This window comes from Meleagris gallopavo, chromosome 11 (genome assembly GCF_905368555.1).
Source record: "Meleagris gallopavo chromosome 11, MGAL_WU_HG_1.1, whole genome shotgun sequence".
NCBI classification, from domain to species: domain Eukaryota; kingdom Metazoa; phylum Chordata; class Aves; order Galliformes; family Phasianidae; genus Meleagris; species Meleagris gallopavo.
In genome coordinates this window covers 13,717,541-13,745,336 of record NC_139414.1, presented here as the reverse complement: position 1 = coordinate 13,745,336, position 27,796 = coordinate 13,717,541, and the positions used below count along the sequence as shown (strand labels likewise).

Here is a 27,796-nt window from a genome sequence, read left to right as displayed (position 1 = left end):
ATTAAATTCTCTACCAAAAAAGAAAAAAAGAAGAAGAAAAGAGCCCACTTCTTGCTGATAGCAACCTCTTTGTTTTTCCTTTGATGCGGTTCAGTTTGTCTTGGATTTTGGCCTAACGATTTGCTACACCGTTTTTGTTTTGTTTTGTTTTCACAAAGTTCTAATCAGTTTAAACTGCAAGTGGTTTGAAATGCCTCTCTAGCAGCTTCCTCAGTGCTGCTAATTAAGCTTTAAATCTCTGTGTTGTCCACAATTGTATCTAAACAAGGAGCAGAGTGTATCTGCTCACTGTTTCCCACATCTCCCAGCTGCATGCAATTCTGTTGCCTGCGCAGAAAGGAATCACAATGGGACAGATCCTTCAATCCTTATTTAGGCAGAACTCCCAGGGTGGCATACAAGGTCACACACATCATATTGTGAGGGAATAGATGGATTTGATGGTGAGAACATGGAAGGCAAGCAGCGTAACATCTGTAGTGCAAAGTCTGTAAGCGCTTGGGCATAGGGAACAGCTTTGCTTTATCCCCTGGAGCACTTTGTACAATGGAGTCCTGTGCTGCGATTATGGCTTGTAGGTGCTGTCACCTGACATGTTGTTAATAATAGGTAAAAGTGCACGCTGTCAAAATGTGCAATGTGTTTTTCCTGTCCCTGAGGAGCAGAGCTAATAGAGCAGCACCATTTTTTTACAGTAGAGTGAACCTTGGTAGCTTCAGAAAGAATTCCAATGGATTCTCAAACTAGCTGCAGACAGGCTTTGAAATGGGCAAAGCCAGCAGATGATTCATCTCTACGTTGTGACCCTGGTGGTCTGAAGCCGTCCTAATCCGCCAAGGCATTGCTGCTGCTGCAGCCAAGTCCAGGGATTTCGGTGGCAGCTCCGTGCCAGTTCTCCTGAGCTGCTGAATCTTTGAACAAACTGTTTACCTCTGGCCTTCTGGGAGGGATTGTGAGGGATTTCCTTCAAATTACAAATCTTTGAAAATCAGCATCTTTCTCCAGGCATTGTGTTATGCAACAGGTTGTAACAAGGGCCAGAGGTCTGGTCGTAAGCTCAGGATCTCCTTGGACTGAAGAAATGTGAGATGGTAACAACCTTATCAGATCATCCCTCCCTGCCAAGGAGACTCGCCTTCAGTTGCCTCACTGCTCATCTCTCCAGGACTCCAAAAGCCTGTTCCAGCACACTGGTTGGTGTATGCTGAACCTGGTGCAGTCCTGGTGTAACATGACCACCTAGATGTGATCATACTTAACATGATGCACTGCTCTGGTTCTATGAAGAATGTGCGTATCCTCGTTTTTTATGTGAGAAGGTTTGGAAACATGGCTTCACCAGATGGAAAATTACTGAAGGGACGAGAGCTGATTATCAGGATATATAACAAAATCCTTGTTGTTAAGGTTGCTTTCAAGTGCTTGGAAGCATCTTGCCTCTGACAGTTACTTGGTTGAAAAGGCAGTAGCAAAATCAGGCATTTTATCTTCCAGCCCACCAGTTTAGAGTAGGAGTTCCTAATTTGTTATGTTTATAAATGCTGCCATTTTAAAGTGACAAAGATCTCAATGTTGTCAAGGCAAGGAATGTAGAGAAGATGAGTAGCTTTGAGCGCCAGAAAGCTATTAAGTAATTTCCAACATGAGGCTTCTTGTGGATTTTTAGCTGGAAGGAGTCAGTGTGGCTGTGGTTGGACACCGAGCCTAATGCAGAGCGGATCAGTTAACCCCGGTGTTCCTTCATCAGTCTCAATTTGTTGGTATTGGAAATGGCCACAGGACTTCTGTAAAACAGTGTTGAGCAACAGACAGATCCCTGGCTGAGCTGTTCCAGATCTATCTCACCCCAGTTAGTGTGGCCAGCCTGTGAGCCCTCTGCATCCAGCAGCTGCCTTCCCTAGGTCTCCTCTCCAACCTTGGGTTTGCTCAGATGATGGCAAATCCATCCCTCAACCTATGTTTGGTAAGACAATGTTCTTCAAGAGCAAATGAAGGTCCTTCTTCCACCAATTGTAGAGCGTATTTTGACATCTGCTAATCATTTGTGGAGCTCTTCTTAAGCCCTGCTCCATTTTCATCGTGGCCTTGATGTTATTATACGTTTGTGGAGTTGATTGCTTCTTCTTGTCATTTTTACTACTAATGCAAGCCACAAAAACACATCTAGTGTTTCTCTAATAGTTGCAGGGCAAGGAGAAGGGACTCCTTCACCCTGTATGCTGAGAGAACTCTGTGCCAGATTCACCTCCAACTGCTCTGTGTCCAAAAACACAGAGCTGAATTGGGTTGATCCTGACAAGAAAAGCAGATTCCAGCAGAGGGGGAAGCGTGCCAGCCGTGGTATTGCTACTGTGCTGGGAAAGCCACTGAAAACTGAGCCGAATGGAAGAACTATTTGAAAGCCACTGAAAACAGCAGCCTGCAGGGCCTGAGTGTATACTGTGTAGTTGTTGGTAGCTGTGTGCTGGGCTCAGACCCACATCATACTGGTAGCGTTGCAGGGTTGCCAATGTAATTTATTCCAGCATCTTCCCTCCCCTCTCCCAGCAAAACAAACTATACCACCTAAAGAGTACCCTCACTGCTCACCACTGTGGCTGAATTAGGGGCTTTTTTTCTGGGTATTTCTGGCTGACAGGTCATGTCTCTTTGTCCCCCCACGCACACACTGATGCAGTTCTGGGCAATGTGGCCCAAATGTCAGAGATTCAGCCAAGAGGCTTCCAGGGCTTCTGCCAGCAGCACCTACAGCTCTGAGAGCTGGGGAAGGTCAGGAGAGCTCAGGTACTGCTCATTGGTATCCAGCTGGTAAGGTTAGGGAAAAAGTTAACCCACACACACACAGGTATTCTCAAATGGGGAGGAGGGAACTTCATGCCAGCCATTAGTGAATTAATTTATTTATTTATACCAAAGATCTACTCATTTATGGAAAAAGATGGGCAGATAATCACTGGGAATGGCTGGGACCTCTGGGAAGGGAAATGGGGTCTTGGTCTTGAATGTTTGTTTTCTAGAAAAAAAATGGGGAGAAAAAAAAAAAAAGATCTTGAAAGTGTTGAAATTGCATCTTGACACTTAACCCCTCCACCGATGTCTGCTTTATATTTAACCTATAATCCAGCTCTATAGTTGCAGACCCAAAACCTAAATGAAACCATTTGAAGTGCAGTGTTTCAACTGACCTGATCTAATTTGGGGTTTATACGTTCACCAGACGTTTTGAGATTAAAGTGTTCTGTCTTCACTTAACTGTCTTCATTTAAGTATGGAAATATTTTCAAGCCTCAAAATTCATCCCACGATGGGGAAAATGTCTCCCGCTCCTCTCTCCTCACAGTTGGAGGAAATGAAGGATGGAGTCACAAGATTTAAAGCAATTCTCTTACCACACTTTACTAAGTTACAGTTCAACTACAGCAGTTGACCGTGTGCCTGTTTTTAGCTCAACATTCACTTTTGGTTCCCGAAGCCAATACTATCTCCTCTGTGCAGTCCCTCTAAAAACGTTTCTTCTGCAGTGCTCACAAAGCAAGTTCATGTCCCTGTGCATGAGTTGCCAATATAATTTATTCCAGCAACTTACCTCCCTTTTCCCAGCAAAACAGGCTAGCCCATCCTCATGTCTTTGTGTGTGAGCTCTGCTCTGTCTGCTGTTCTCGGTGCAGGAGAGGTTATGTTCATTAGCGCTCCAGATGAATTGCCAGTACATCAGAAGCAATGAGTAATCTCTGTGTTTTTTCTTCTATATTCATTGCTAGGTCATTGTGGGAGGGTCCTTCTGCTGCACCATATTGTGAGTTACTGCTGTCACCCAACATTTGGTCCTGGGGGTATTACCTAGAGCATTAGGAAAGCAGGATGCTCTGCACGCTGCCTGCCTGTCACCACAGCTCAGTTCCTGAAGCTGTTTGCCAGCTCTCCATCTGGGATGTTAAGTTTTCAAGAGGGGATTCAACCACTTCCCACTTTCAGTCTCTGATGGCTTTTGCGCCCCAGAAGTGTTTCCCAGCAGACTGAAATCTCACTTTGTTTCCCACGTTTAAACCCACCATCTGCAGAGCAACTCCCCTTGGTGTCTGCCGTTTCAGAGGGGCCAAGTGTTGCTGTAGGGAGACTCTTCAACAATTTCCTCACCACTTAATGTCAAATATGTGTTCACTCTGTTGTTGATAGGGCTGCATTTAAGTCTGCAAGTTTTTACCCACAAGCTGCTCACGGGCATCTTGGTCACTTCAGTTGTTCTTTGCCTGTGTTTTAGTGCATCTTTGCTTGGATTCATTTCTCTTTATAGATACATTAGGGTGCATTCAGCTTGGATATTAGGGAAAAATTATTTCCAGGAAGAATGGTGATGCGCTGGCACAGGCTGCCCAGGGAGGTGGGGGAGTTGCTGTCCCTGGAAGTGTTCAAGAACCGTGGAGATGCAGCACTGAGGGATGTGGTGAGTGGGCATGGTGGGATGAATTGGGATTGGACTTGTTGATCTTAGAGGTCTCCTTCACCCATTATAATTCCGTGATTCATTATTCTCCCCAGGTGACATCTTTGCTGTGGATGAGCAGTTGTGCTCACAAGAGGCCTAGACCCACACTCAGTCTTTAATGTGGGACCAACTTCCCACTTTGAAATGCATTATGTCAATTGTTCTTTTCCAACCTCCAGAAATTAGATTTGGAGTCAGGAGTGTCTCAATAAGGAAGGCTACTTGCCTGCCTCTTAGCCAAAACATGGGGAAAATGTGGTAAACTTCCCTCTCAGCCCATCCTGCATTTGTGGGCTGTGCTCTTACGACATGAATTGACCACAGTGCCTAGGTCTGGTGTTCCATAGCTGGTTCTTATCTTTCTTCTCTATGCCTTACTCTGCTGTTCTCTGTAAGCTCATCAGATGCACCCTGGGGCTGACAGTGGCAGCTCAGGAGAAAAGGAAAAACTCAGTGCCATCGCTTTATTTTTCTTCATCTTTTTTGCCTTTGTGAAGGCTTGAAACTTCCAGGAGGTGCTAGGAGAGTTAGCTAAACTGTGAAAGAGAACAAAATCGAGAAACAAACTTAAAATCCTAGAGTGATGGCATTCTCATAATGTGCAGAAATACCTTTATGCAGGTTGTTAGCTGCTGGGGCTGCATTTAGGCATGTGGGATAACCTGATTACAGAATCAAAGAAAACCCTGTTAGCTCCGCAGGCCAAATCCTGCCTTACAGCAACCTGATGTCAAATGGGTGTGAGTCGAGGAAGCTTTCCCTTTGGCATCGTGTGGTAACACCTTGAAGAGAAGGGTTTGAGCCAAGGATATAGCAGGGAATGAGGCTTAAGCAAATACACTCCCAGACAGGGAGTGAACCGGAGTCTGAATCTAATGACTTTGTTTTTCCTCACCGGTACAGACTTGGAAGGATGAAAAGAATTAATTTCTCAGGTCTGATTTTTGGATTGTACAGAAGGTTTAATCAAGAGTTGGTTAATTTAGACCTCTTGTCATGCTGTGAAAATGTCAAATGGTGCAACTGAGCAGCGATTTGGGAGCAAAGACTTGTGTTTTCTGAAGGCATAATCCAGAAACATGATTACCTGCTGTTCTGGTCACTGCAAAACTCCCACCGAAGCCAGCATCACACAAGATGTCAGACAAGATGGCTGGGATGATCCCTTGCAGCCTGAACTCTGTCTCTCTGAGATGTGCAAGTAGGAGTTGCATTAGATCTGTAGTGAGAGCATTTCCAGGCCATTCCCCCAGCTGCTTGGGAATGGATCGCAGCTGCTGGTTTCTGCTCTGCTCATTGTACCAGGCTGATTGTGCTCAGCTTTGCTGTCAGCAGAGCAGCTCTCCATATGCAAGTAAGCTGTGAAATTCCTGGTTATGTTGTGGGTGCTTAGTGTTTATCAGAATTCAGAAGACTATTGGGAAAGTTCATAGGAGGAGCATCCACTCGAGGCTATTAAGCAGAGAGGTCAAACTGTGGCTCAGGAAGCACTAAGCCAGAAATTGCTGGAGGCTGGGAGCGTGTCCTGAGGAACTGCTGTGCTTTCTTTGTCCCGTTCTCATTTGCCCTTGGCCTCTGTTGTTGACAGCTGTTGGAAACAAAGCAAGCAATGACTTGGTTGCAAGTTGTCATAGATGATGCTTTATGAGTGATGAGTCTGCATCTGCAGGTATGCGACGTTCCTTCCATGATGGTACAGAGAAAGCAGCAGGGATATGGACTGAGATGATGTGATCTGCTTATGCAAAGCACAATGGTATATTTGCCAGGTTATTCCTCCAAGTGTGAAATTACTGACCTTGCTTTTTCTGGCGTACCAGCTACTGTTACAGTGATAATGATGGTGACAGCAACCAGACAGAAAGGCCAGCAATAATTCTTTCCTGCCCATTATTACAAATCATAAAGCAAAATCCAGGCTGAAACCAGTACTAGTCTGGCGTTCTCTTTACAAATGTGTTAGGCGGTTCTCATATGGGTTTCAATTCAGGACTTTTCATATCAAGCTTTCCAGAACCAATCTTTTTGATCTTCTGATATGAACCTGTGTGTATACGTATCTTACCAGTGATTTGCAGCCCAAAGATAACATCCAATACGTATGTGTGAGTGTAGAAGTAATCTTTCTGAGGGTGATTCATCTCCTGACAGTACATTTTGGCTGTACATGTAAGAACTGGATATTGCCCCTGAGAATATTGGCTCGAAGAAGCAATGACAGTGTAGTCAGTCAAAGTACTATTTTCCCTGGGAATTTCGTTGTGTGAGGAAAAAGAAGAACTTCGGCCTTCCTTTGTTTGTCTACATGATCTGCCTTTCAGCAGCTTTTTCTGTTTCTGTCCCATTAAATGTGTTCTTTCTTTCCTGTCCTCATATCTATGTATCTCAGCCATAATCAGTATTATAACCATAGGTATTCTGCCTTATCCAAGATTCAAACATTAACTGATAACAGTTGATATCTCCAGATGCATCAAGCAAGGATAGTGAGTGAAATTCATTCTTCTAAGCTCCACTGAAGTGACCCAAATCATTGTCATAGATTTATTGGTAGTGTTTATGTGTTTTGCACCTTTGATTCATGGCACATGTGTTTTGGGTGCTTGGTTTGAAATGGCAGCTTGCACACCTGGGGTCAGAAGGGCTGGAGTGTCTCATGGGCAGCTGTTTGGAGCAAAACTACTCTGGTGTTTCTATAACCAACTACAGGGATGAGTGAGAGTTGAAATGAGACGAATTGCTCAGTGTAGCCCACTTGAAGGATGTTTTATTGGCTCCAGTGCTTCAGGAGCAGGCTGGCACACCTGTGAGGTTGGCATACCTGTAAGGCCAGGAGGGTGGCTTTGGAAATAGCATTTTAGTCATCATCTCAGACATTGGGAGATAGAGATAAATGATCACATGAAGTCATCCTGAACTCGTGCCCATGCAATGCTGTTGTTCCTGGCACTGTCTTGTTTACTCCTAGAACTTGACAGTAGTTTTCCTGCTAGGAGAGGAAGATTAAGGCTTACTTACCAGACAGATAAAGATTCCTTAGGGTGGGGTAGTTAGGGTGTCTCTGTAAAGCCCCAGGAGCGTGAGCTCTAGCTTTGCACTGTGCTTCATGGAGGTTTTGTTTAATAACTCAACTGCAAAAAGTAATTCAGACTGGGCAGTATGGAGGTAAACATGCAGAAACTCAGGCTGCATAACTTCTTCGTGTGTTCTTGGCTAGAGAAGCTTCAGTGTCTCAGATACATCCACCTGTTGGGTCATCACTGATCATTTCTCAGAGCCATTGAGTGAAGGCTGTGATTTTTCTCCCATGGATTACACACCTTTGCATTTTCACGTAATACTAAAGACCTGATCCAGGCCCCATGCTGTTAACATGCTCTTTGTTGATTGTACTGCAGTTATCTAGAAGAAATGAAAGCGCTAAAGCTGCTAAGTAGAGTAGCAGTAGCCTCCAGCCCAGCCAAACTTTAAAAACATCCTGCTGAGATGGAGCTCACACCTGCTTGTGTATGTTTTGTTTGCAGAACACACTGGAGCAATGCAGTGTATGCGCGAAGCCCATCATGGAAAGGATCCTCCGAGCCACCGGGAAGGCCTACCATCCCCACTGCTTCACCTGCGTCATGTGCCATCGCAGCCTGGATGGGATTCCCTTCACCGTGGATGCTGGTGGGAACATCCACTGCATCGAGGATTTCCATAAGTATGTCCCAAGCTGCTCTGCTCTCTCTTGCTTTGTTTCTTGTCTTTCTCTCTTGTCCCTAAAAATATTCCTTATTCTCTCTGACTGTCCAGAAAGATATGAACCCTCTGCCACTTCCTCTGAAGACTCTACGAAGTAGTTAGAGCTTTGCTTCAATCAGGCATAGTGTGGCATACAAGATTAACTGGTCAGTGGCTGGTAATGCTTGATCTCTGTCTTGTGTAGATCCGAATTTATGGGTAATCTCTGTGCTCATCTACTTAAAATGCTCTGCACTCCTCCCTGCCTTCCCTGAGCTCAGCATGTGCACATTTCTCCTTGGCTGTACCAGTGCTTCCACATCAGTGTCTCTTCCTTTCTTCCACCTGAGCAATTAAGAGAGGTCCTGTACTGTTGCACTCGGCAGGTGTTTGCCTACCAGCTAGAGGGATCTAGGTGGCCACAGGACACTCATAGTTTCTCTTGTTTCTGGTTACTAATTAGCTTTTTAAAGCTGCTAAAAATACAGCCCTGCTAATAATTCATGGTGAGCCTGCCATTTAAAACAAGTTGAAAGATATAGTTTCAAGGCAGTTCTGTTGCTGCCACGCTACCACCCCCATCATCACATCTAAGGAAGACATGTAGATATAATCAGAGCACAAATGTTTCCACTGTATGGAAAAGACAGACACGTTACACCCCTCAATTAAAAGAGGAAATCAATACTGACAAATGTGAGTTTACATCTCAACCATTTATCTCTTAATTTCTAAGAGGGTAGACTTAATTTGAGCCTCGTGACATCAGTGTGTGGGCCTGAAAGCTCAGAGAAGACTGACTTGACAGAACGGAAAGCAGCCACCGTCAACTTGCATGCTAAAATCCAATATGAGGACGTTCCCTGTAGCTCAGATAAGTTGGGTTAATTGACAGGTGCTGAGGCGGCTGTGTGCTGTCTTGCTTTTTTGTGCCAGCAGTCATGTGTAAGATAAAATTTGGTCCTGAGCAGAGGCCCAGTGTGAGGCTAAAGCATCAGTCATGCTCCCGAAAGATTTCCTTCCAACCCACTTATGATTTGGAGAGACTGCTTCTTCCCCAAGTCCTGGAGCCTTCAGGAGAAAGAGTGGGAACAAGAGCTGAAGTCCTTTGGCTGTGAATAAATCTGGATCTTACAGCTTTGAGAGCAGGAAGTGGGAGGCTGTCAGTCCAGGCAAAGGACATGAAATTGCTGAGTGAAAGAGTGAGGTGGGTAGATAATGGGAGCAGCAGAAGAGCTAATGGAACGTTCAGCATGTCTTAAGGCTTCCATGTGTTTAGCAGCACTTTGGCCAGTCCCGTTTTAATTGGTCAGTGATGCCCTCCTCCTGGTCTGGAAGTTGAGTGCTCGACATCTTGTGCGTTGTTTTGATAACAGAACTGTACCTGAGGTCCACACTGTCTCTTAGCTACCTCTTTAGCTTGGGGCCTGCAGAAGCGCATCCACATCCCTTGAGATCTGTAAGAGTCATTTCTGGGTCGCTGGAGTTAATATTTGGCGTATAATGAATTACCCACAGCGGCCTGGACAGAGAAATGGTGAAGTATTTTTAAACACCACAGTTGAGCTAAATGGCACAAGGAAGTGCCTGCATGAAGCAGCATATAATTAACTGCGATTACAGCTCTGGTCATATCATGATCCATGTAAGTTATTTTTCAGAGCGCTCGCTATAGCCACTGATCAATTCATTTTTTTGTTAGATCACAGCTACACAGGCATCTTTCATCTGCTGCCAGTGAAATTAATATTTTTCTTTATTCCTAGTACAGATAGATTTTAATTTTTTTTCTAAGCTAGTTAATTCTGGGGTGGTTTCTGTGACAAACTGGGTGGCAGAATCAATCTTTCCTAGGCATTTCATAGGAGAACAGTCTTTGATCTCCTTGTGTTCTGATGTTTGCCACGAGCATTTGCCCTCTGTCGCTGCGTAGCCCGTGACCCCAGCTCTCATTAAACAGCAGCAGATTCTGTAGGTACAAGTTTCTATTTTTTTGTGAGGAGAAACTGCTGCCAGGGAATTGGTACCCGTAGGTTTTGAACCAAAACAGCGAATAATGACTCGTCACAGGCTAAATGTTCCCATGGATGCGCACTTGCCTGGGAGCAGAGATCACCACTTCTCATGGGCAGCTGCAGAGTACAAAACCAGAACATAGCAAATTAGGCAGAAGGTGGACAAGACAAGATAGAAAGAAAAGGCTTGTGCTCCTCTCCATCTCTGAAGTGACCCCGAGTCAAGCCAGTCCTATCGCGTAGTGAAGACACCACAGTCTGTGTCTCTTCCTTTTCAGGAAATTTGCACCAAGATGTTCAGTGTGTAAGGAGCCCATCATGCCAGCCCCAGGACAAGAGGAGACTGTACGCATTGTCGCCCTGGATCGCGACTTCCATGTCCAGTGCTACCGGTGTGAGGTTAGTATTCTGACTGCACGAAGGAGGGAAATCAAAGGTTGGTATAATTTCATCAGTGCCTTGTGTTATATGCACAACAGGCGAACTCTATTGTAACACTGTCTCTACTGTCAAATTACTTCACTGACTTCAGCATGCAAGGAATTTTTCCTCATTTATATCAGTGCAAATGAGAAGAAAATCAGGTCCCTTGTTTATAACAGGTTCATTAGGAGAGCAAGAGAATGTGACTCAGTTAATTAGAGCTTAATATTTGAGAACATCATAAATTATAGCTTGGACACAAATGTTGCTCATGTTTATATTCTTAAAATGAAAGCTATGCATGTTAGAATTTGAGCAAGATTGTACAGGAAACTCAACATATGGCTCTGGGTTGAAGAATTTTAATGGACACATAAACATGATCATTCTTGTTTTGTGCAGTGCTTTTTGTGGTACTTTCCTGTTCAGTTTCATTACACACTTCATATAATTTTGATGGTAAGAATCTGAAGACAGAAGAAAAATCACCTTAAAGCAATTAACATGTGGGAACAGCTGTGTTAGGGAACCTTCAAGAATTCTTCAATGCAAGTGTTACTTGCTGGATAATATATCAGGCAGATGGCAGAGTAAGAAAATGAGACCAAACGTATTTCTTGTCACAGTTGCAGGTTTTAATAACCAACTGGAAAGAAGGATGGACTGAGGCTTAAAGGTCTAGGCTGAGACTTGAGGCATCTGGTTCACTTCAGTCTGTCATTGGTTTCCAGCGTTCAACTCATTACTTAGGCCTAGTTTTTGTAAGGCATTTGGGTATTCATGCACTAAATTTTGCAGAGCCTAATTCGTCATACTGGATGTCCCCATGCTGGCTGTTGAGATATCTAGGCTTCATGCACGTGGATGTCAGAGGACACAGACGCACAGCTCCTTGACGTCCAACATAGGTCCTGGATCAGTACATTATTAGCTTAGAGCATCATCTCATGGGCAACTGAACTGCTGCAGATTTGACCTTAAATGCTCATGTGGATTTGTCCAAAGATTGCTAAGCTATCATATCTGCATAATGCAACTCTCAGAGGTGCTGCATATTAGTAAGACAACAAATGAGCTGGACTCCCAGATCAGTAAGGTACAGCAGTTTTTTTGTAATGTCTGAAAATCCTTCTGTGTTTTGGCCTTCACCTCCATGTGTCTCAGCTATCTCAAGTGGAGCAATAGCAATCTTTTTTTCCGTACCATTTCCTTGCCAGGTGTATTTACGAACAGAGACTTATGACAAAGAGACATGGCCACTAAGCAAGCTGTAATCTCTTCATTGCAACTCCATCAGCAGTTTGTTCCCAAATGATTGTCTGATCACATAGGGAGGAATAATTCCCAGTGTTCCAGCAGCTATACTTGGCATGAGGCTGAGGTGTCTGGGACAGGTCCGGGGCCTTATAGTGGGATTTCCACTCTTCCTATCTCAGTGATATCCTCCTTTCAGCCACAGCCTTTTGCACCAACTGCAATACAAATGCAGGTGACAGTTCTGGTCATGGGTGACAGGCAGGGAGTTTGCTTAGTGGTCACCCCTGAGAAAAGGATATTGCAGCTTTGTGGCATCAACTCGTCCAAAGGAGATTACCTGTAATCAAGTATTAGTACCAAACTTCCTTGCCAGGGATGCTTCTTTTTTATCTTTTTTTTGCAATAATAAATATGTGGTTAAGCTTGATGCTTTCTCCAGTGCTAAATACCTTTCCTTCCTCAGAAATGTGAAGGAAGTAATCTCCTTTTATTTTCAATTGGATTAAATTCAGCAGACAGCTTGGGAACCCATCTTTTCTGCAGCATTGTTTCTTATCAAGAAATGTCTTAATCATGAAAGTCATCACATGCCTCAGCTTCATGCTTTGCGCTGACTCACGCTGGATCCTGTTACAAGGTGGAGCGTAAGGAGAGCTTCTTTACCTAATAGATTCTTCAGGTAATGTGGTTCATATTTCTTATTTTGCTCTCTTTGCTGGTTTCCTAGGACTGTGGCGGCCTCCTGTCTGAGGGGGACAATCAGGGCTGTTACCCTCTGGACGGGCACATCCTTTGCAAGACCTGCAACTCAGCTCGGATCCAGGCTCTGACCGCCAAGGCCAGCACTGATCTCTGAGTACCAACTGTGACCCTCTCCAGGATGCCTGCTGGGGGAATTGCACAAGCTTTGCATGATTTCTTTCCAGCCTAGGGCCTGAATCTTTGTTTGTGTGTTTGTTTGTTTTAAAAAAGTAAAACTGGAAGGCCTTGGAGCAAGAGGGCTGTTCTGTGGCCAGGTTCAGACTGCCAGCAACAGGCACCTAACTTAGGCATAGTCTTCCAGAGGGTGGCGAGTCTGACCACCAGCTGCTAAGTTATCTGCCCGTGGAAGAAGGTCTGAACTAGTGAAATGTGGCTGAGCTAGTTCCTTTTTCCAAGTTATTTTGGAAATCTGATCAGCTATGGGGGTCTTCTCTTTGACTTTAATGGATCACCAGCAGAAGTAGCTCTACTGTCACAGAGGATCTGAAGCCAATGTGAGAGCAGAACTAGCACCCCTCATTACAACTCAAACAACACAACTTTGACAGTACTGCACCTAAGGGTGTAGATGTGACCTTGAGCTTTTTGGGACACAGATTTGTTGTGTGTTTCTTCTTAGGTCCTTACTTGTCTCCATTCCCTTCCAGTTCTATAGGTTGTTGGTTTTTTTTTTTTTTTTTTTCTTTTTCTTATGGAATTATATTTTTGCTATTGCATAAACTTATTCAGTAGTAATGCTTCCAATTCACAATATATGAGCAATCACAGAAAGATGTGAGCTTGCACACACACACACACACACAATGTGCTTTTGATTTACTAGAGGTATAAGCCAATCATGTCTGCTGAGAAGGTCTTTCAAGGACCTGGGGCTGGAAACACTCTTTAAAAATCCCAGTGGTTAAATAAAAAAATAATAAAAAAAAAGACTACATAGAACTGCAGTGCAAAGCGATGCTCAAAAAAATCTTATGCCACTCGCTATAGTGGGACCAATGGCTGTGCTGGCTTCTGGGTAGATATTTAAGCACTGGAGTCTTGTTCCGTTGTTTATTGAAATGGGAGGATTTTCCTTCAGCTGTAACAGGAACTGAAGCAGGGATAGATGTCTTTCTGAAGTTAACACGCATGGTCTGGAGCTCCCATTGGAAAAGGTATCTTATTCCAACAACGGCAAAAGAACCGTGCGGTTGTTCAGTTTTTGTCTTAAAGCTGAAGAAGGTGTTAAACCCTTCTCTGTGCCATCCCAAAAAGCAAATGATTTTTTTTTTTCTTTCATTTTCATCCCAGCCACTTATTACTCCCCTCTGGTGAAATGTCATTGCAGAAGAGTGCTGGGCCAGGAGCAGTACTTTCATCTTTTGTCCAGAGGTAATACATGTGCCAAGGTAAATAAAAAGCTGGGCAGAGATAATCTTTCTTTTTGTCATGTTGGTGTTCATGGGCTTTTTTTTTTTCCTTTTTCTTTTTGCTAATTAAAAAAATAAATTATAAATTCATGGCTCACTCTGAGCAGCTATAATATTCTTGTTCATGAAACCCATAATAACTAAGGTGCAAATTACATAGTGAGGGAGTAATTTTCGTATCACTGAATTGACATTAATATCTTATTTGCAGATGTAATCAAAGAGAATACCTTTCTTTGCACTTAACAAATTAAGAAGCAGAACTGAAACAGTTGCAGGCTGATTGACCGTATAAGTGACAAACTGGCACTTTTCAACAGTATTAGGAGAACTTTTTCATGTGCCCACTGAAAAACAATGAAAATGTGGTGCTTTCATCTTCAGTCTCTATAACGGAAACCTGATACAATTATCCTAGTGCTAGGGAAAAGAAAAAAAAACAGTTAGATGAGCTGGACTGATAGGAAGCAAAGAAAAACTGAAATAGTCACTGCAGCTCCTGCAAATGGTGCGTTTCCTTTCAGTTTAGCACTAACCTCTATGGAAGAGCACTGTGAACTGTAATAGCTTTAGCTGTATACAGTAAATTCAAATACAGAAATACCAATCTGAAACCTCTGTTCCTCACATGGTTTGTATGTTGGCAAACTCCTTCGGTGTCAGGGAAGATTCCCAAAATTCACAGCTCAAAATGAATCCTTCTTTGTAGAAGGGTGGCATCATTAAGCAAAAGAAATCGTTCTCCACCATAGCGGCTGTACTGAAGCAGTTTGCCTTTTTATACTAGATTTCTGCCCTGGCCTTCAAGAATTTTACTGCCTCAGACATAAACAGACTTTTTTGCAGGGTGACTCCTGCCAGATTCCATCTGGGCTCCTGCTCCCTGAACCGTGGCACGTAAGATTCTTCTGAGCTCGCTTTTTACAGGCAGCCCCTTCACACAGCAGTCAAAAACTCTTGCAACTAGTGAGTGAATCCAATTTGAATTAACCCTACAGGAACACTGGAGTTCAGAGCTAGGGTTGCTAACACTGCTGGTTTTACATCTCTGCAATCACAGGGGGGGACCTGATGCGTCCAAGCATACAAGAAGCCATTCATCAGGCAGCTCTGAACTTTGTTCTCGTTAGTGTTAAATCGGGTGGCTGATGAGACTCTCATGAATACCACTGGGGTAAGTGATGGAAACAAGCTTGTGTATCTGCCTGCAGAATGTGGCCTAGACTCAGGAGGACTGAAGTCCAGAGCCCTTGGGCTTTTCATGGTCATGATGTAGGCTGGAATTGGGAAAGTTGTATGGCTTCTTGTCCTTTGCACGAGAAAGCTTCTTTACAACTTCCCAGAGTTGCTGTGAGAATTAAATTAGTTGAAGATTGGCCCAAACTCCTGATTTTGGAGTTTTGTTTTCTCCTTCCAGAAAAGTTTGCTGGTTTGTAGGTTTGGGACTCCAGCCCATTTCAAAGCTAAGGGCCAGCCAGGAGGTGTAGATCTCAATCTGTGTTATTAGGGTGCTGTGGTGAGCTGGGCTGGTGTGCAGGGAGGTGAGAGCCAAACTTTTCACACATTAAATACCCAATGGATGAAAAGTGGTTGTCAAAGATTGAGTCGTGTTATTGTTTGAGGTACTGTGGCTAATTTCTGGACCTGATGTATCTGGGCAAAGGTACTATCGTGCTTTTGTTTTCACCCCTGAAACACCAAAGCCATCTGTCTGTTGGAAAGATTAAGCATCCAAAACAATTCTCTTTGTTTTCTGTTATGCAAGTTGTTTTGGCTTCTAAAATTGCTGTAAATATATTTGGAAGACAGTGCATATATGTATATGTACATATATATGTATGTAAGTAACACAGAGGCTCTCATCAGCCACCTGTTCATGGAAGGCTCCCCTCTGATGCTTCAGGATTTGACTAGATAATGCTGGTGGACTTATCTTAGTTGCACTCAGTTAAGAACCACTGGGATATTCCCGCATCACAATATGTATTGCATTTTGCAATACAACCTCATTTATCTGTTCCAAGAAGGAGGTTTTTGCCAAAGAGACCTTACCTTTTTAAGGTGCACATGTTAGCCATAAAAAAAACAAAACATATATATATTATATATATATATATATATATATACATATCACTTCATTTGTGCCTGTGGTAAAGTCTAGACTGTTCTTTTCAGAAAGAATTGGAAGATCATACAGACACCTCTGTTTGAGTCTGCAGAGTTTTTGCTTGTGCTGCTTTGGCCTCTTTGAGCATTTGTTGGCAAGTAGGGCCTGATCCTGTGATTTGTGTGGCCAGACAGGGCACAGAAGGGTCCAGGAATCAGGTTCTAATTTAGCAAAATGCTTAAGCCCGTGGGGATTGTTTAAGCATAGGCTTAAAGCCATTGCATGGTGTGTTATAAGCTATGGGTCTGCAGTCATTAATGCCAGACTGACTCTGCATCACTCCATCAGATAAATTGGAGCTGCATAGGATGGGGCCACAGTCGAATTTTTGTTAAACTCACTTGAATGTGTGGTACAGCTCCTGTGTCACCTTTATGCAGGAATGCAAACAGCAGGAGATCAAAAGTAACGTCTGGACATTGGGAGGGTGAGTTGTTACAAGATCAGTGCTTAGCATGGGGTGACTGTGGCACTTTCCATATGTCACAAGTAGCCCCACAGCCAGATTTACTCTGTCTTTGAACCATGGCTTTAAACGTCTGCTTAAAGTTTCTCCCAAAGCTTGGGTTGCCTTGGTTACAGCCCAATCCTTATGCACATCCCCAGGGCTAACACTACAATTTTATGAATGTGATGGTTTTATTGTCACTTATTTTAATCATTGCCTGAGAGTTACTTTTAAAAACAGAAAGCAACACCATTGCTTTAGCTTATCAGATAATGCACCTTTAATTTTGTTGGGTTTTTTAAATATATTAATTCTTGGATTTTTATCACAACTGCAATACACTTCGGTAATGACTGAATCATAGAGGTGTGAAAGTAGCAAAGTATTCATCAGAGTGGATTCTATATAAAGTGTTCAGCCTGATGGCAGGTGCAAAACTTCCCTGAGATATGGGCCTTACATTGATTTCCTGCCTATCAGCAAAGTGTGCCTGAGAAGAATGAGGAAAAGTTGTGTTTTGAAGAATTGGTGGTGGTTGAAGGGAATATGCAACAAGTCATGCTGAAATCTCTTTGAACCTGCTCCAGCTCCTGCCAGACTATGGTCAGCAAAACCTAGCCTGGGTCTGATAAATGCTGGTTTTAGGGTAACGTTGCTTTTGATTTTGAAGTAGTCCAGCAGTTGAGGGCTAACAGGACCCCAGAGAAGGTCCACGGTTGCTTTTCTTTGTTAACCATGGTAGACAGTTACTGCCTTGGATGAACAGCTCAGAAAGGAATTGAATTTTGAACTGTTTTGTTATTGATGTCTGATTCCTGCAGTTGGTTCATCACATTGATTTGATATTTCTTCACACAGAGCTGTGTTGCCTACACTTGACATACATTTCAGCGCTGTAAATCAGTTAGCAGAGATGTGGGCAAGAATCTCATGGTGGTGGAATTCCCAATCGAAAACACTAGTGATGGTAATAGAGGGCTTGTTGCCAAAGGATGGCAGGAACTACTCAGTACTATCTGGAGGCACCAGTTGAGGAAGCTGAAGAACACTATTTCTAGTTTGAGCTGGTCCCAGTTTTTACACTAAATCATGTGATGTTGGAAGGGCCTTCTTTTTAATGAGGAATTCTCTCTTTGCAGTGTTATCCACAACAGTATTTCTTGCTGTTATAATTAAAACCTTATTCAATTTTTATCTAAATAGATTTCAGAATTGTTGACAAATATTTTCATTTCTCAACTTCGTCTCCTTTCTCAATTCTTTTTTCCTTCTTGGGTTTCTTCTGCTGGTCAATTAAAGTTTCTGTGATGATTTTGAAAACTTTTTTGGATAGAAATTCATTAAAAAAAAAGCACATGTTCTTGGAAAATGGTTCAATGTTAGGCCTGGTGAAATAAAAAAAAAAAAAAAAGCTTTTAAACTTCTCACAAGATATTTTTCCCCTGTTTTTGACTAGCTTTGCTAACTTTGAAGTCACTGTTTCCTTTGCCAGAACAATCCAAATAATGTGACTCTTCTTAAAATAACAGTGTTACTTCTGTTGGGTTCATTTTTCTTTCTCCTCTTAAAGCTGTAGTGTGGCTGCGGGAACTGCCTGGGACTTTGCTGTGGCAACTGCAGTTTTTTTCTTTATAATTACTGGGGGGAAAAAAGCACATTATGGCAACCACCATGAAGATCAAAAGATACTTACTGAACTTTGTCACCTTTCTGGGTTTGGGGATGGTATTTCTCCTTAGACATTTCTAGAAACATTACCTGTCTTCCTCAACACTTCAAGTCTGAATTTGCAGCAGTCGGTTGCCTGTCTGGCACTCAGTGCTTCTGAGTATTGCAAGAGAGAAAAGACTTAATGCTCGTGAAATTATAATGTTCGATTGGCATCTAGAAGGCCAAGAGAAAACCATAACCTCAGTAGGTTTCCTAGTGGACCTTAGGGAATGGCTCTCCTTTCATGCTGCAAGTTCTCTGCTGGGATGTGAAAACACTACACTCAAACACTTGCAGACCACTCTGGTGTGTGCACTCACATGCACACGCGACGTGTTTGTGGTGCTACAACTGAGCACAATTATTTAGAATGTATTATTAAGCACTGCTGCTCATACCCACGGGGCTTTTCTCCTGGCTGTGTGTTCCTGGTCTCCGAGCCGTTCTGTGATTCTGTATGCTTGATCTAGCAGCTGGCAGTCTTGTGCATGGCAAGGGGTTGGAACGAGGTGATCTTTGAGGTCCCTTCCAACCCAAGACACTCCATGATTCCGTGATATGATTCTTTCAGCTTCATGTTATGTGTATAGGCAACTACCCGTGAATTGATCACTGGTATTGAGAGTGCTCAGCTCAAACTTTCTTTCTGGTTTACTGCTTGTCCACATTTCTCATCATGACTAGATGACCTTTTAGAAAATGAGGAAGGAAACCGAAGCGCCAGGGTGGCATTACCTTTACATTTCATGGACTTATAGAACCGTTTGAGTTGGAAGGGACCCTCAAAGGCCACCTGGTCCAACTCCCTGCACTGAATGGGAGCTCCATCAGGTGCTCAGAGCTCCGTCCAGCCTGACCTTGAGTGTCTCCAGGAACAGGGCACCACCACTTCTCTGGGCAACCTGTGCCAGTGCCTCACCACCCCTCAGTGTAGAACATTTCTTCCTTATATCCAGTCTAAATCTCCCCTCTTATAGTTTGAAACCATTTCTCCATGTCCTATCACAACAGACCCTGCCAATGAGTCCGTCCCCTTCTTTCTTACAGCCCCCCTTTAGGTACTGCTTTCCAGGGGTCAGCATTTTTGCTGGGAAGATGACACGTGGGGTCCCTTTTTTGCCTCTGCCCTCCCATTGCCACAAGTGGCAATCTTACCCTCTTTTTCCATTCGCTCAATGTGCACTCCTTGCAGTGGGCATGGTTTGTTACTTACTGCATGGAGGTATTGCAAGGCTTAGATGGGAGTTAGAAAAACTTTTCCAGATCTTCAGTCAAGTAGTTTTATGCATCCACAGTATCAGTGGCCTGCCACATGGATATCAAAGAAAATGATTATAATTATTGCTTTTAAAATGATTGTGAAATTGTGCCTTACTTTTTCAGTCGTATTTAACCGTCTAATTTAGAACCACATGATTGCAGGGATCGTATCATGAAGAAATTTGTTTGAAGGATAGTTTGTTTGTTTTTAAAGATTTTTTTCTTCAAAATGAATTTATTACGTTTTTTTCTTCTTTTACTGTTTTGTTTTGTTTTTTTTTTAATTTTCCTCCAATTTTATTCCTTTAATATGTTTGTGTAAAAAGGGCAGCCAGCATTTGCATTTGCAAGAGACAGAAGATTTTATTTGGTCTTGTATGCGGAGCTTTCATTTTCTTTTATGTTCCTTCAGGAAAATTCCTCTTTGCCCGATTACTCATACTTAGATGTCTTTAAACACAGGCTGACCAGTGAGGGCTTTTTGTTGTTTAATTTAGTGTGTGCTTTGCTCTGCGCTTTATTCTGCTTTTTTAATTATCCAGATATCGGGTGCTGGGGAGGCATTGCACATTAATGCAGAATGCTAATGCTCATTTTCATAGAAAAGACAAAATTAGAGTCTCTCCCTGTCTCCAGTGCAGTTTTATTTCTGTTTTGCGTACAACACCGATATTAAGCCAGACTGTAAAGGCAAAATACTCAGTGACCTACTTCCATTCACCAGCAAGAAGCCTTTGTCAGCTGACTCCTGTTTGTTTGTTCGGTTTTAAATGTCGGATTACAGAACGAGCATCTCGCAAAGATGAAAGAAAACAGTGTTTTCGTGCGCAGGAAATTTGGGGTTGCAGTAACAGAACATTTTCTTTGTGAATTTGGATGTCGTGGTGTTTTAAGCCCCCGCCTGGAGCCTAAATCAATTTGGCCTCTCATCCAGTTCATCTCGCTGGTGCTCCTAAAAGGCTGCAGCCCTGCAAAAGCTCATGCAGCATTTTTGGCTGCTTTCCCTTGCTCCCATTTGGTACGTATTTGCACAATTTAACTGAGCTTTTCTTTCTGCTGAAGGTCAGATGCAAGCGATACAAAACACTAAACTTTATAAACAAGCAAAGCCATTTTAACCACAGCGTTTTGGACAAGAATGGGTTTTTAGGTGGCGTGCTGTCTGCTGGCTTTTGGAGGGGGGGGATCCTGAGGGTATATTTGCCTGAAACAGGATGCAAAGCCACAAGCCTTGGTTTCTTAATAAACTACTTACTGTAATCCAGCTACGCAGTTTCAGCCTCACACTTCAGAAGCAGCTTCCAGAGCAGTGCACGTACAGGCACTTTCCCTCTTCCTTGCAGAAAGTGAAACTTTCCCAGCCAGTGCGAATTTAACCTATTGCATAAGAAGCTGGAAGTTTGATTGTTTGGGTTTTTTTCTTTTTTTTTTTTCCTTTGCGATTCTTTCTGTAACCTCTATAAGCAAAGGATGAATAGCTTTTCTTTTTCTTTTTTTTCTTTTTTTTTTCTTTTTTTTTTGACAAGATTAGATGTTGCATATTGATGAGCTAGCATTTCAAAGGTCCGTGGGGCTTTGGAACGTATTAAGAATCTCTGAAGTTTAATATTCGCCACGTTTTAAATATTCAGGAGAAAAAAAATCTGCATAAAATGGCTTTTGATAAATACGTTCTATGGGTTCTTCCTTGCTATCTTACACAAGCGCTGTGGGGATTGTGGCCGTGCCAGTTTTGTTCCAAAGTGCCTTTTGTTTCAGCTTATCAGGACCGCTCTGTTCCCATTTGTATGCCCAGCACTGGTCCTGGAGTCTCCTATGGTTTCCACAGGAGCTGTGCTGCATGCAGGTGTGGATGCAGCATCTCGGAGCACATAGGGCAGCTTTGCATCCTTGGCTGTCCTCTTTTGTAAGAAGCTCAGTATTAAGAGGAGTGGTGTTTGGAGAAATCCTTCCTTGGGGATGCCCTGTTTCCCATCTCTGCTGAAAATCTCACTGAAGCTTTAGATTAGGATCAGTTAGGTCTGCATACGTTCAGCTATTTTACTATGTTATCAACATTCTCATTTGCCTTCTCCTTGATATCCCATGCTGCAAATCATGGTGTGCAGGGCAACCTCCTTGGTCCTGCTGATGTGCAGCCTTGACTTTTCCAAGTTCAATCAGTGCCGGGTGCTTTTCCTCAGGACAGCTCTGGTTGAGCCAAGGGCATCTCTATGCAAAAGGTGATTCAGCTTACAAATAATGCTGCTTTTTCAGATTCACCTTTCCCATCTCACGTATTCCTGACAGAAGCAGGGTTTTAAATATTTCATAGCATTCTTCTTTCTTCTCCTTTTTTTGCCAGATGCCTTGAAAACACTGTCAGATTACAATCTGGGCGGGAGTTTTCAGAATCGATTTCCTTTCCTCCTTGATTGCAACGGTGTAGGTTTGCATTGAGGTTTGGTGCTTTTTTGTGTTTTGTGTTGTTCTTTTTTTTTTTTTTTTTTTTTTTTTTTTACCTTTGACAGAACAGATGCCTTCAGTTTATGCAGTGAAAGATTGACTATGATTAGAGCTAATCCAGGATGGCAGGATTGGACCCCCACAGTGAAATCTAGAAAAGTGATTGCGAAAGTATTTTGTTTCTCCTTTATTAATTACACAGGAACTTTCCACAGAAGGCTCATGTAACACTGCTGGCCTATGTAATAAGTAGCAGGGCCTGTAATTACAGTCTGTCTCTGATCCTATCTGTGCTCTGGCTTTCTAGGCATCACAGTTCTATTTACATCTGTGTCTTTGTCACCTTTTAAATTTTTGATTGGTCACTGAGGGAAGAACAACACAAGCCGTGAGCCCTGCAGAGGTGCAGCAGCTCTGACCAACGGAGTCCTCCACCTTCTCATGTATCTGCCTGACTTGGGACACGGAAGAGATTTTGACCAGCAAAGGGAACAGGCTGCATGCCACCTTTGTACCTTTCAGCATCTCAGAGTCTTTGTAGGAAAATCAAACCTTTTACAATCTCTTAACTAGTGTACTATCCTGTGAGGGAGTTTATATATATATCACTATTTCCTCACTCTGAGCAGTTTCTACAGGATTTCAGCATTCTTTTCTGTAAGATTCGAGATTTTATGGTTGCAAAGCACCTTCCAGATATAGCAGGAGGAGGAAGATGGCTTTTAGCTCGGCTTCTCTGTGTATGCTATGCTGTAACTGCTGTTATCAGCATAAAGCAGGAGTGGGAATGGGGCAGCAGTGATTTGTTCAGTACCAGATTCCCCAGCACTGAGCTCTGGCTGACAGAGCCGTGGGCAGCCCAGCTCCTGGTCCTGAGACCTGGTTTTGAGTGAACTGGCAGCTGGGGGGAGGGGGGAAGGGGGCTCAGTGCTGGTCACCCCACAGTACTCCTCTTTCTTAAGAGATGCCTTCTGGAGTTAAACTACAGAATGGTGCCCCCTAACCTTCTTCTTCAGGCACTATTCCCAGTGCTGCATTTGATCATGAGGAACGAAAGCCGTTGTGCAAACCCTGTGCACAGTGCATAAAAAAAATTAACAGTCTGCTATGGATATTTTCAATGTCCATTATGCTGTTATGCAGATTGTCCCTTTTCTGCAGCTGGCACTGTTACTTAATTATCTTGGGTTTGACTTTATTAAAAAAAAAAGCACAATTTTTTTTTATTTTTTTCTAACTACTTCTAAGAAAGTTGATGCTTTAAAGGAAAAAAAAAAAACAACCCTTACTTTCAAACATGGGTTTCTCAGGCTTCGAAATTAATAATTTCTACACCTGACCCAGTTCTTGCAGCTGCCAAAAAAGAAAAGAGAAAGCTATTTAAATTTCTCATAGAACCATTTATCTCTTAAAATATGCCAAGGCAATTTGAGGTGGGGGTGGAGACTCAGCTATTTATCTCAGCAGCTTGATTTTTCTCTTTATGTTTCTAACTGTCAGGGGAAAAAAACGGTAGGAAGCTATTCTTGGGCTATTATTGATGTATTGTGTTGCCATTATGCAGGATGTCTGCTTTGCTATATACGGAAGGACATTAATAATAGCCATCTTCCCTGCCCCCACCCTCAGTTCCTTTTAGGAAGATGTGGTTCAAACTGGAGCATCTGCCCTGTTCAAATTGCTGCTCCCCCTCCCCTTCCCTCAGTTAGTTCCCAAACTAGTTTTTGGGAACAAGGCGAAAGGAATGAGGAGATAGGTAGAAAAATGGCAAATATAACCTACTTGTGTGCTTGCTCCAGGCAAGTCATTTCCATGCTGTGTACCTGTCTTTCCTTCCCATCTATTGCCCCTAGTTTCATTCCAAGTTCATCAGTGCAGAAATACCCTTCTTGCCATTTCTGTCTCACAGGGGCTGGCTGGCAGAACGGGCTCAGCAACAGACCTCAGCTTTGTGATTACACAGCATGCCACATCCAGGAATGTTGGTTTCCTCATTATCTCCTCTAAGTAGGAAAATGTATTCCCATCCCTCCTTACCCTGGGTTTAAAACATTGTTAAGGAACTTGAAAGGCTCAGTCCACTTGTTTAAAGGCTTAGATGCTTGTTGTATTTTTGGAAGCAGAGTGTAAGGTGGACAGGAATAGTTTGATATTTGAAAAGTATCCCCACTTGAGCATTCCCCTGAGGTGTGGGAAGTCCTGTCTCCATGGGTCTGTGCCAGAACTGTGACAGCCCAGTAAGCAAAGCCAGTTTGGATAGGAAAAGAACTGGCCAGCCCTATTTCATCTGATAGAAGAGAGGTGGAAACAATAAACATGGTAAAAACTTAAGGGCATAGTTGCTCAAATTTAATTTTTTTTTTTCCAGTGGCTACATTTCTGCATTTTGTGCTAATTTTTTTTGTACAGAAGCTTTGCTTTTTCAGCATTTCTGCTGGTCAGAACTATGTGCTCTTCCGTGATGTCTTTCTATGATCCGGAGCCGTTCTGTTTTGGGCACTGAATTCAAACAAAGTTAGAGACGCTTGTAAAGCACATACAGGCTTTAGGACTAGAAAATACAATCATGGTATTTTCCAGTTCTGATACTGGGAAGTTTTCCAAATATGAATTCAAGGTGGGAAGAAGACCTGCATTTAGGAAAGTGCTTCGTTTTCAAAATAAAAGAGAGATAGACATTCACTGTTTCTTATTGCTTTAATATTCTTCCTTAGTGGCAGCTGCTTTATCAACAATAAGGAAAAGCCACCCTAAGAGTCACCTAGGCTAGAGCCCAGCATGTTCTCTAAATGTTTGCTCTGCTTGCCATGCTGCTGTAGCATGAGGGCTTGATTCTGTCTCTGCAGTGCAAATATTTCACCTGAAACAAGTGTTTTCTGTCTGCCACTAGCCATTGGTTTCTGTGCAGTGATGAAGATCTGCAGGGAAGGAGATGAAGTCCTGCTCTGAGTAGGCTGTCTTTGTGCTGATGTTTCATTCGGGATTATATGAGATAAGAGCATAGCCAGAGGTCGTGGTTTGTGTTTCAGCTTTGTTGAGATGGTACCCAATGAAAACACAGAACTGAGGCGCTTCTTTACATCTGCCAATATCTCAATGACTGCTCTGTATGGATAGGAAACCCATTGCTACTGGCAAAGGGACATTTTCTGCCTTGTCCTCTGAGTTCTTTGCTCGACCCATCTAAAATGTAGTATTTCTAATGTGCCCAATGACCAAGTAGCTAAGCACTTGATAAGCACCTAAGTAGCACAACCAGCAAGATGAGGAGAAGGCTGTTAACTGAGTTTCATTTACAAAAAGTATATTCCTCTCTCTTCACTATGTGCCTTTCTAATTACCTGCAGAGAAATAACCCTGTTACCAAGCAGAAATGGAAATTGTGGGAATGATATAGAACAGAAGTGGTTAATTTTGAGCATCTGTTCTCCATTGGGATAAGTAAAGCTTGTTGTCTTGGTTAACACACCACTTTATCTGGTAGATAGCTGCTCAGTATGGAGGTACATGGCTGTATCTCCTTATAAGTCTCAGTCTTATCAGATTGTCTTATCTGCTCTCCCTCTGGAGAATTTGAACTAAGTTTTGGTAGAGATACAGGTAGAACAAAGTTATGTTTGGACTTTCTCTTGATCTGCTAGACATGATGTGCCTTCATGAGAATTCAGCTTCCTTAAAGGTCCTGTAATTTCTCCAGCCACAGCTTGTATTTTGGACTGTCAGAAAGTCTGGAGAGCAGCTTCCAGGTACCTATCTTCCAGTCAGTCAAATGAGACCAGGAGTCCTGATTCTCTTGACTAAATGGCCCATGGAGATCTGTTTAGCTCTCCCAGACTGCAAGGAAGGCATGCCCTAGGAACGTCTTTGCCCTGTGTTGCTTCTGTGCTTTGGCTGTCCCTGCTAACTGCAGACCTGTCTGCCCTGGGGTTCACTGGTGGTGTTGTTTATTGGCTGTGTGTTAATTCATAGGAGATGATTAGGGCAGGTGCAAGGTGGTATTTCAGCTTTATGGTAGCAGTTGGGTTAGCCCTTGAGGCAGAGCAGGTTTTGTGTCATTTCCGTTGTTGCAGCTGGGAGGGGAGCGTGGCTGGTCACACTTCTTGTTCTGCATTAGCAGAGGCTCTCAGAGGTATGGGAAGCATCTTCCTTTGAAATGTGAATCGCTAGCCTGGGTATCTGGGCAAGAGAGTGACATTCCCTAGATGTGAGGGATGCCTTCTTGCTGCAAACTCCATGCCCTCAGACCCTAATGAAGTAACGTTACTTGAGCTTTTAGGACTGGTCTCCTATCTGTCAGAGCACGGGGGAAACAGAGTTTTTTCCCCCCTTGCTGAGCACGAGCATCCCCCCCAGCCCGTAAGGGGCCCAATCTTTCTGTCGTGGGAGTTTTCGCAAATCCTGCAGGTTGCTGAGTGCACGTCCTATAAGATGCTGAGCACCCTCCCTTCTCAGTGAACCCATCAGGCCACTCGTCTCCTTCATTGACTACTTCAGCAGGGCTTTGAGGGCACTCAGGAAATGCAATCAGCACCTTACAGGATCGGTCTGCTAGGTAATATATGAAGTTTTTTCTCTGGTAACTTGTGTGCATGAATTGAAAACCATGTATTCCAGTTTGTTCTGAGGACAGATACAGCATATACACATTTTCTATATTTATAAATATATATAGATATATATATTTTGTTCTCAGCTAGTTACCTCTTATAAACTGCAATTTTCAGAGCAACCAGCGTATATTTTTTATTCAACACATAAAATGACTTTTTACTGTAAGAGAATGAAAGCTGTTTTAAGCACGTGTTTTCTGTATTTTTATTATGCATTATCCAATTATATTGAGATGTATTTTCCTCTTTGCTCTGCTCTTTCAGTTGTTATCCTTATTTTATCAGTTATGCTTTTCTAATGTTTTGTAAGGGAAAATAAATATGCAAAATCGCCAGATGCCTTTTTTTTCTTTGCAGAAGAAGTATCACAAATGCTTTTTTATTACATTTTACCAATCCAATAAAATCCTTATAAATTTCATTTTTGTTTGCTAGCGTGTGAAATTATTTTTTCAAGTCGAATGGTATTTACTTTCTCCCAAACTCCACCTGCAATTATGCTTCATATCCTCCATCTCTCTCTTTTGCATTCAAAAATTCACTATGTAGCTCCTTAACATACTTAATCTGAGAGCCTTGTTCACTGTTGGGTGCAAAAAAGCATGGCTTGCAATGTGTATCTCATTAAAGGATGTTGTTTCTAGGCCGTTGCTGCAGTAAATTACTTGAAATGTTTCTGGTCCTGCCCAATCTGCTTCAAAAATTCTACTGCTCATCACAGAGCCTGACCTTCATATCTCCAATGAAAGCACCTGGCACAGCACCAAACCCTCACCAAGCACTTTCCCTGACCAAAACATTTCAGGCAGTGGAGAATCCAGTGTGTCTCAGGTAAGTTGATTCTTACCCACTAAATATCTGCACCCTGCTTTTAGCTGCTGTCTCTCTCCACTTTCTATCCCTGCACCTTTTTATAAAGCCCTTACACTCTCAGTAATTCTTTTCCTGTACAGGGCTATCTTCAGGTGGGATTTGTCTCTATGAACGTCAGCAGCCAAGAAGGCAGATTTGATGTCTGAGGTGGCCCTGCAGCCTTCTGTAGCTTGTGGAGGAGTTCTACCATTCTTTCTTTGAGTGAGAG

The 27,796-nt window shown here is 42.9% G+C and overlaps 1 protein-coding gene across 13 annotated transcripts in view; it reads left to right on the top strand.

The window, feature by feature from the left end:
- Positions 1 to 27,136, top strand: part of LPP (LIM domain containing preferred translocation partner in lipoma) — a 321,092-nt gene extending 293,956 nt beyond the window's left edge. For all 13 annotated transcript variants that reach the window (XM_085232828.1, XM_085232827.1, XM_085232817.1 and 10 more), the window contains 3 exons: positions 8,011 to 8,189; positions 10,503 to 10,623; positions 12,632 to 27,136. In XM_085232828.1, coding sequence (XP_085088954.1) covers positions 8,011 to 8,189; positions 10,503 to 10,623; positions 12,632 to 12,760 — 429 coding nt within the window. In that variant the 3' untranslated portion in view covers positions 12,761 to 27,136. The remainder of the gene's footprint in view (positions 1 to 8,010; positions 8,190 to 10,502; positions 10,624 to 12,631) is intronic.
- The last annotated feature ends 660 nt before the right edge of the window (positions 27,137 to 27,796 follow it).